This window comes from Mustela nivalis, assembly GCF_964662115.1.
Source record: "Mustela nivalis genome assembly, chromosome: 10".
In the NCBI taxonomy this organism is placed as follows: Eukaryota; Metazoa; Chordata; class Mammalia; order Carnivora; family Mustelidae; genus Mustela; species Mustela nivalis.
In genome coordinates, this window is record NC_139029.1 from 17,028,691 (window position 1) to 17,038,004 (window position 9,314).

Sequence of the window (9,314 nt, forward strand, 5' to 3'; positions counted from 1 at the left end):
TTCCCAACACACGTGGAGTGTTTCTCTAATGATGACAGCTCCAGACCATGGTCCTGGCAGGAAACCTATTTCTGGCAGGATGTGGGTCTTGCACGGAGACCCCGAAAGGGTCAGTCTTGGGACAGGGTCCCGTGAGTCTGCCTGCTCTGGCCAGGTGGGGACACCTACAGAGAGAGGCCTGTCGAAGTAGCTCAAAACAGTTCTGAAAGGAAATGCAGGGTAGATTGAATCTCCATCAGCAAGATGGGAACGATTCTGCTCTTATTTAACTAAAAGAAGGGTTCTCAACTAGATGATTCTGCCCCCTAGATGAGATGGCCAGAGATCAAAAATAAGATACAGAATACCCAGTTACATTTGAATTGAAGAGTAACAGTATTTGTGCACTATAAGGACATGCCATGTAATAGGTGAGACATCGCAAAAATTACTCATTATTTGTCAGAAATTTTAATTTAAATAAGTACCTGGTACTTTATCTGGCCACTTTACTATCAGGGGACATTTGACAATGTTTGGACACTTCTGCCTGTCACAGCTGGCGAGGAGAAAGCAGTATTAATGACATTAGTGAGTGGAGGCCAGAGATGCTGTTGAACATTGTACAGGGCACGGGAGGGTCCCCTCAGCAAAGGGTTATGCAGGCAACGTTGAAAAACAGTGGATTAAAGTATTATCACAGAACTCATCAGAAAAAGAGACAAAAAATTATTCCATAACAGAATCCCCACCCCAGTCCTTTTCTTTCTTTCCAGTCTTTCTTCTGTGAATATTTGGACATAGTTTTGTTTTTGTTTTTATTTAGTAAACCTTTTCGTAAGAGCATTACATACCTTTAAAAAAAAAACCAAAAAGCACAAATCCTAAGTGCACAGCTGGGTGAATTTTCACAAAATGAACACAGTTAGGTTAGGTCACCAGTCTGCAGATCAAGAAGAGGACCATCCATCACCAGGATCCCAGGCGTCCCAGCGCCCCTTGCCACCCTGTCCCCACCTGATCAAGGGAACCTGCTATTCTGACTTCGCCCACTGGCCATTAGTTCTACCTGGTTTGGAGCTTTATGGAAATGGAAGTATACCGTACACACCCTTTTATTTCTGGCTTCTTTTACTCATCGTTATGTTTTTATGCATATATTTTAGTGGTTGCAACATAATGTGTATATGTGGGTATGTACAAAATACCATATACTCTTCTCCACATGTCATTCAGATTATAGTATAATATATCATGAGCTAGGCATGCCATACCTTATTGAATCATTCCCGTATTTAGAATATAAATGACATAATTAGCATATTGATTCATGCAGCTTTTTCTGTATATAGGATTCTTCCCTAAGATAAACTCCCCAGAATCAAATAGATTGGCTTAAAATGTGCCCCCCCACACACTTTATGGGGGTTTCTTTTTGTATTTTCAGTTTCAGTTCACACAGGGACGTTGATTCTGAACGTGAAATGAGAGGTGGCCATGGGAACTGGTTGCTGATACTGAAATTAGATGCTATTAAGCCACAAGGACATTCATTAGAGCCTTGTTTTTCATGGTATAAAATTGAAAACAACATAAATATCCTCAGTACGGCATTGGTAAACAAATTATGGCACATCTAAACAATGGAGGTCTACACATCAAAATCATGAAAAACAATGTAATTACACGGAAAGATGATTAGGTTATGGTTGTAAAACTGTGTACGGAACATGGTTCCATTTTTATCAAGTGCTATTTTTCCACTTTTATTTCCTTGAGGTGGGTTTTCAGACAGGATTAATCAGTTACCCAAAAAATGTTGGGTAGGTATTTAATATGCATACCTGCATATACGTGATGGCATTGGTGCATGTATGCATGTGTAGGTGATCCGTGGTTCCTGGGGCAATGAGTTCCCTTTTGGGCTTGTATTTTTAGTTTCAAAATTAACTATAGAAATAATGCTTTTGTATTATCAAAAAGAGGGAAGGGTGTTTTGCTTGCCTGTTTCACAAAGGAAGTTGGATGCTATGTTAGGACTGACGACAACAGGATGGCTTGAGATAGGAGTTTGGCAGATGAAGCTCTCTGGGGGGAGGGGTGCACTGCTGCTCTGAGTATGTCTCTGCCCTGGGGTCAGTAGTCGGGGTGCCAGGACAGCACATTCTCTCCCTGCCTGATCCAGTGAGGATGCGAGGTGCCGGGTGGAGGTCCCCCTCTTAGTCTCTGGATGCTTCCCTTTTTTCAAGTTGCACATTTGCCATTTCCACGTTTCTCCTCTTAGGTTCTGGAGCCATTGTTGCTGCCATTGTGGTAATTGTCATCATCATCTTCACTGTGGTTCTGATCCTGCTGAAGATGTACAACAGGTACGTGATGCCCTGGGGTCTGATGGTCTTGTTTCTTCCGTGATGTCAGAGTGAATGGGAGCTAACGCTTGTGGGTGCCAGCCGTGTGCCAGGAGGTACCCATGAGTCCTTCGTCAAATGCTCTAACCCTTTGTGGGCCCTTTTTTGACATCTGTTCTCCTGTAGGAGCTTCATGGTAACCAAATATTTTGGTACCTGCAGAAATATTTGTTAAATATTATAATCATGTCAATGCTAATGGCCTTGAACACTGCAGTAAGGTAACTTACAGTTATGGAATAATATGATTCAGTCTTTTTCTCTCAGAGAGCCCTCTGCTAGGCTGTGTTGAGCAGACCACGTGAGTATTTAAGGGGACAAATACTGGAATGCCTATACCCCCAGCTCCACTTTCTGGAACCCAATAGGAGGAAAGAACATCATGTGATTGCCTAAAGACTCAATGTTGTGTAATCACCTTTAAGTCCCAGCTTGGCTAGAAGGTTATTTTTCCCAGGCAAGAAATCAAAATAGACTATAAACACAACCACATCATAGAAGACTTGGAAGCCATTAAAAAAAAAAAAAAAAGATACCGTAGAAGTGTGTTTATTGATGAGGACAGCTGTTTACAATATACTGGCAAAGTATAAAAAGATAATATGTACATTATAGTTACACACGTGGGTCACACACACAAAACCAAGGATTCAAATTCTACAGGGCCAGGTGTTAATATCCAGTGTGTCCGCATGATGGGATTGCTGGTTGGCTGGTTTTTGCAGGGGGAGGAGGGACACATCTTTATTTTGAGGAGGTGCCAACATGCATTGTATAATGTTATTTATAAAATATATGTTTTATATTATATATTATATGTGTATAAAATGTATATATTATGTACGCATATATGGTATACATCTATTGATCTCTTATGATGTGCGAGGCATGATTCTAAGCTCCCTGTATGTATTAACTCATTGGATCCTCACTACAACCCTACCAGGTGGGTGATTCTATGTCCCCCAATTTTGTAGGTGTGAAACACGCACTGGGAAATGAGCCAACAAGCCCAAGTTTACTCAGCCTTGCTGGCAGAGTTGGGATTTTTTTTTTTAATATTTCATTTATTTATTTATTTATTTATTTATTTGAGAGAGACAGAATGAGAGAGCATGAGAGGGGGAAGAGTCAGAGAGAGAAGCACACTCCCCGCTGACCTGGGTGCCAGATGTGGGTGGGACTCGATCCCGGCACTCCAGGATCATGATCTGAGCTGAAGGCAGCTGCTTAGCCAACTGAGTCCCCCAGCTGCCCCAGAGTTGGGATTTTTAAACCCAGTACATGTGGTTTCAAAGAAAATACTCACACTGCCATATGTAATAATAATAATAACACTTAATAAGTTATTTTTAAAATTTTGAGGGTATTACAGTTTGGATCCATCCCAGACCAGGAAGTGGCATCCAACCACAGTGTCTGCCTTTTATTCCTGGCCATCACTGCTGGCGCTCTGAGCCCCTTTCCTGGTTGTAATCTGGGGCGAGATCTACCCACCCCACCCTGTTTACAATGATGCCGGGGCTGCAACTCAGAGACTGGAGCTCGGTCTTTGGTCTCTCAAAGGCAGGCAAGTCATTTAACCTCCCGGAGCCTTGATTGTGTCATCTTTAAAATGGAAGCCTCTCCAAGTGGGACAGCTGAGTTTCGGTTACGTGGAGAATGCCTTTGTTTTGAGAAGTAGTCAGGGGCGACGTGGCGTGACATCTGCAATGGACTCAAATAGTTCAGGATTTTAAAAAACTCTCTGTGTGTATATGTGTGTCCACATGCGTAAATGAACCGAGAGAGACAAAGAGGCAAATGTGGCAAACTGCTGGTAATCAGTGAATTGTTCCACGAAGGGTACACAGGTATGAATTGTACTATTTGTGCAACTTTCCTGAGCATTTGAAATTTAAAAAAAAAAAAAAAAGGTTAGGTGGTTAGGTCATCTTGTTAGGTCAATAAGATGAAATTTCATGTAGACGTTTGAATTAATGATTGTTGTAGTCATTGAATTTTCTGACATGTGAAATGAAAGATTGGATATACATTTTAAGTCCATTCTCTTCTCAATTATGCAAAAAGTTCTTAAATATTTCTAGCAGTCGACTTGGCAAATGTAATGAAACTGCAAAATTTAACTCCCGCCCCAACTTGGAATAGAAAAAAAATCATAGTATTTTCATTTTGTCTTTAATATAATCTTAATATAGGACACTCATTCTCTAACAGGAGAAAAAGCATTCTCAATATCTAATCTAAGTTACGCACAAAAATAGAAGGGTCAGGCTAGCTGATGTCTAAGGCACCTTCCGGTTAGTTGTACAATTCTGTGGTTGGCAATCAAGCAACATGATTTAATGATGATCTATGTTAATGTCCTTGCCAGAATCAAAATCACAGGGTATAGGAGGTGAAAGACTCAAGCATTGCATGCGTATCTCATTCCAGGAAGATGAGGACCAGGCGGGAGCTGGAGCCCAAGGGGCCCAAGCCAGCCTCCCCATCTGCCTTGGGCTCAAACAACAACAGCAGCCAACACCCTCCTACTGTGACCTTCAGTCCTGTTGACGTCCACGTGGAAACTCGATGACCGCCCCCCACCACCATGGTGCTATCTTGGCCACCGTCCAAAGAGCCTTCTCCATTCAAGATCCAGAAGCACATTTCTCCTCCGGCAGCTTCACTGAGTTCCTTCCCGTTCCGGTTGGGTCGACAAGGGGCATCTCACGCAAGTCCAGATGCTCAGGCAGCCCCCCAACCCTGCCCTGCCCCACCCTAGCTGCTCCACTTCCCTGCTGCCACCCTTTCAGAAAGCTGTGGAACATTCTTTTGTGCTCTGATGAGGAACGGCTGTGCTGGGAATCCACTGCAGTGGGTGTAGCTGTCTTCCCCACCGTTGCTAGACAGACAGCCCAGGGGTCTTCTGGTCTAGAGTCAGGAGTCCAAGCATACTCCCAAGTATATCACCAAAGGGTCTGCTCTTGAGGTCCGGTCATAATAAGTGCTGTAGCCACAGCTTTGCAGAGCAAAATATTCCATGCCGTTCATCAGGCACAGGGGAACTAACTTGGGCTAACTATCCAAAAAACTAACTTGTTAATCTATAACTTGCTCCAGTACTAGATGACTGCTAGTCATCATGACAACCAGTTAGCCGAATTCTCCGTCTTTAAGAAAGGTAATGGGAAAGACAGTTCTTCTCGAAAGTTTTCTACTTAATCGTAGAGACTCAGAGAAGGAATAGGGTGACCTTGAGGAAAGATGGCCTCTAGGCCAAAAGCTTAGTATAGTGTCTATGGGCCTGAATGAGCCAGGAGCGGGTCAGAGCCTCTCCTCTCCCTTTGGAGCTGGATTAAGCCTGACTCAGTCTCATTTCTTGGCTTCCCTTTGGATTCTGAGCAATCCTCTCTCTCTCCGGCCATACCTTCCCTCCAACAACCAGTATTAGAGACTGGTAAGATTACAACCCTGTTTATGTGACCTGTGTCTGCCCCAGTCACCCTCGAAGCCCCAAATTCAAAAAGTGTTTCTCTGTACGGAGCTGATCTCTTTAACTCTTAGCCCAGAGAACAATCCATTGAGAGGGAAAAGCATTTTGAAATTAAAGCTTCCCTTCCAAGCCCTACTTCCTGGTCATGTGGACTTGAAAGAATCACATGAAAGCTCCATATTGGGCTTGCTAACCATAAGACTAACAGACTGACTTTAATGAGTGAAGGACTTGGTAGAGCCACTCAGGTGGTCCCTGGCACTCAGCAGACACTTAATAAAGGAGAGCCGGCATTATTGTTACATTATTTCTTCAACTGTAAGACATATTTGTTCACATGCTAATGATTCTGAAATCAGAATATGTCTTTAAATTGATGGGTCCATAAATGTAGCGTTTTTTTTTCTCTCTCCAAAAGCTATTTTTTTTATTCAGTTATGCACCGTACAATTGAAGGCATCTTGGAAGCGAGGTAATAAATATTGAATCTGTTGCAGAAAGTGACACCGTCTGACCTTTGACCTTAAATTCTAGGGGTCTCTTCCTCTTGGAGTCAGAAATCTCTTCTGAGGGGAAATTGAAGGTTAGGAAGGTATGAAGGCTGACCCAAGGTCATGGAGTCATGTCATCCCACTATAAAAATACTGGCAAATTCCTCCTCCCCAAACATTTTTCCTCCCGACTGTGTTTAAATATCCACCAAGTACCAGGTACTTGGCAAGATGCTTTCACATAAATTATCCCATTGGATTTATTTTTTCCCAATAACCCTGGGAGGAATTATTTGTTCTGTTTGCAGGTGAGAATTGCAGACTCCAAGAGAAGGGTACTTGTCCCCAGTCAGACAGCTAGTTAAGTTGCAAAGATAAGACACAAACCCACATCTTTGACTCCAAAGTGCCTCTCTCTGTCGCACCACTTTCTTCCCTAACATCCGGGCTCAAAGAACATGGATTCTTTTATGGGCCAAACAGAAGGAGGAGAGGCTTGTCCATGTGTCTGAGCAGAGGTCAGGAGTCTGACCTCCAAACTGACACTAGGAGCAAAGCCACTTTGGTAGCCTCCTTTGGGCTCCCAGGATTGGAGCCAAAGGACCCCTTTCTGAGCCCAGAAAGCTCTTAGGATTCCTGTTTTGTATCCCATAACCCTTATACTCAAGGAGCAAGGGATGGAATGCCATCCAACCAGGGAAAGGCATTTCCTAAAGGACTCAAACCCCAAATAGATACTTTTTCCCAAAAGTGTTCTGCTTTAAAAAAAAAAAAAAATTGTTTGTTTGTTTGTTTGTTTGTTTGGAATGCTCCAGCCCTAAAAGCAAACTCTTCTGCTCATACTGGACTCTTCCTGGAATTACTAGAGGAATCATCCCTTGTTATATGTTCTTTTGCTAAATGAAAGCTTGGAAGTGGAGGAGGGGGAGAGTCTGAGAGGTAAGGGGAGGCCAAGAAAGAGGTTTTAATATTTTGCTTTTAACGAATGAAGATAACTCAATAAGCATCCCTTAAGGGTTCCTATGTGTAAGTTGAGGTGCTACTAAACACATTGTTCCGGTCCCCACTCTCAAGGAGTCTGCCACCAGTCTCCTGGGTCAGGGAGCTTGCAACACAGTGGAGTGTTTCATTTCTGTCAGGTGCCTTTCCTAACTGATGCCACCTTATTTGGCCGCTGAATCAATAAAAGATATTAAACATCTAAAGAAAAATGTCTAGAAATAAAGAGACTTAAATCAAACATTTGTTGAGTTGACGTCAATCTATGTTAGAGTTAATGAATACCTTTTCTAAGAATTTCCTTTCCCTAACCATGTAAATACGGTCCTGTGGGAAAGCCTGAGCAGTTGCAAATTGTACTCTTCCTGCTAACAGGTGATGGGGAAGCTGGGTTCCAGCAACCGGCCTTTCCATGAGTGAGAAAACTTGTTAGCTTGATTAATTACTTAATTATTAGTTAGTTAATAACAGCTTGATTGTTACAAAAGGAATCCCATTTCAGAGCCTGCTGTTAAACACCAGATGCTCTGATACGTTGAGGTTTAGGGACCCCTGGGAGTGAAGTAGACCTTAGAATGCAACCCAAGTCATCAATGAAGGAGTTTCCAGTTAACTGAGCTTCTGGTGTGTTCTAGGTACATGATGGGTCTTGGATACCTACCAGCTCCTCTAACCGTTACAATCCCCATGTATAGGAACCATCGCTATTTTTACTCTGGGGACACAGGAACAGGAAGGTCACATGTCCTTGGGTGATGCAATGGACAGGTGGCATTCTTGTGGTGACCATTTCTTGTGTTTGGGGAGTCTGCTACTTTAAGAAGCAAGACCACCTCCTGCTGTCAATGTTGAAAAGGACAGTCATCTTCCTGGAGTCCCTTGCTGCTAGGGTGAGGGCCAGGGACAGAGGCCCTGCTGATCAGGTGCCCCCACAGTGGACTTTGAAGCCAGAAGTTGGTAACATCAAGGGTCAGAGACCATGCAAAATGCGCTCTGGTGGCAGGTAGGTTGGCTTGTTGCCTTTCAAAAGTTAGCAACAGTAGCAGCTTGAACAGCATGACGGGCCCATTCTTGAGTCCAGCCCTGTAGCTGCTGAGCTGGCTATGTGAGCTTAGTTTGACAGGAACAGCTGTGGTGTCTACCAAATAGGCTCTTTAGTGTGATCTTAAGCCCCATACCTGATAGCATTCCACGGAGACCAGTTTTAGCCTTCTGGAAATTCCAGCAACTACCTTGTTCCATTTTCTGCTTCAACCAGCAGCCACTTCCTGCTGCTAGTGAGGCTGCTAGGGTGGGGGCAGGGAACAGGCTGGCTCACGGCCACCCCCCTCGGAAGTGGCTGCACCAGAACCCAGGTCTCCGAAGCTCTCGCTCTTACACCTGCTTCCAGTGGGTGCTAAGTGATCAAGGGATCCACGATGTGCTATGGAGTCATGGAGAAGGTAGAGTTGCCTCCAATGACATGTATCTCAGAGACTTCGTTAGGGAGGAGGTGGTTTTTTTTTTTTTTTTTGAAAGATTTTGTTCATTTATTTGACAGAGATCACAAGTAGGCAGAAGCAGGCAGAGAGGGGGGGGGGGAGCAGACTCCCCGCTCAGCAGAGAGCTCGATGCAAGGCTCGATCCCAGGACCCTAAGACCATGACCCAAGCCAAAGCCGGAAGCTTAACCCACTGAGCCACCCAGGCACCCCAAGGAGGAAGTATTTCAAAAAGGACCTGGAAGAATGGAGAGGACTTCTTTTTTTAAGTAAAGTTTTTTATTTTATTGAAATACAACACACACACTCATACACACATACACACACGTATGTGTGCAGCTCGTAAGATGTTCACAAACCGAGCTCACTTGTGTAACCAGCATCCAGGAAGCTCCCATCCTCTGCCTACCTGCCTCACGTCCCACAAAAGTTAACCAGCATCCTGACTGCTACCCCCCTAGGACAATTTTGTCCGAAAA

The 9,314-nt window shown here is 43.7% G+C and overlaps 1 protein-coding gene across 8 annotated transcripts in view; it reads left to right on the plus strand.

Annotated features, from left to right (window-relative positions):
- NCMAP (non-compact myelin associated protein) overlaps window positions 1–7,596 on the plus strand; it is a 41,449-nt gene extending 33,853 nt beyond the window's left edge. For all 8 annotated transcript variants that reach the window (XM_082687946.1, XM_082687948.1, XM_082687952.1 and 5 more), the window contains 2 exons: window positions 2,264–2,348; window positions 4,824–7,596. In XM_082687946.1, coding sequence (XP_082544072.1) covers window positions 2,264–2,348; window positions 4,824–4,965 — 227 coding nt within the window. In that variant the 3' untranslated portion in view covers window positions 4,966–7,596. The remainder of the gene's footprint in view (window positions 1–2,263; window positions 2,349–4,823) is intronic.
- The last annotated feature ends 1,718 nt before the right edge of the window (window positions 7,597–9,314 follow it).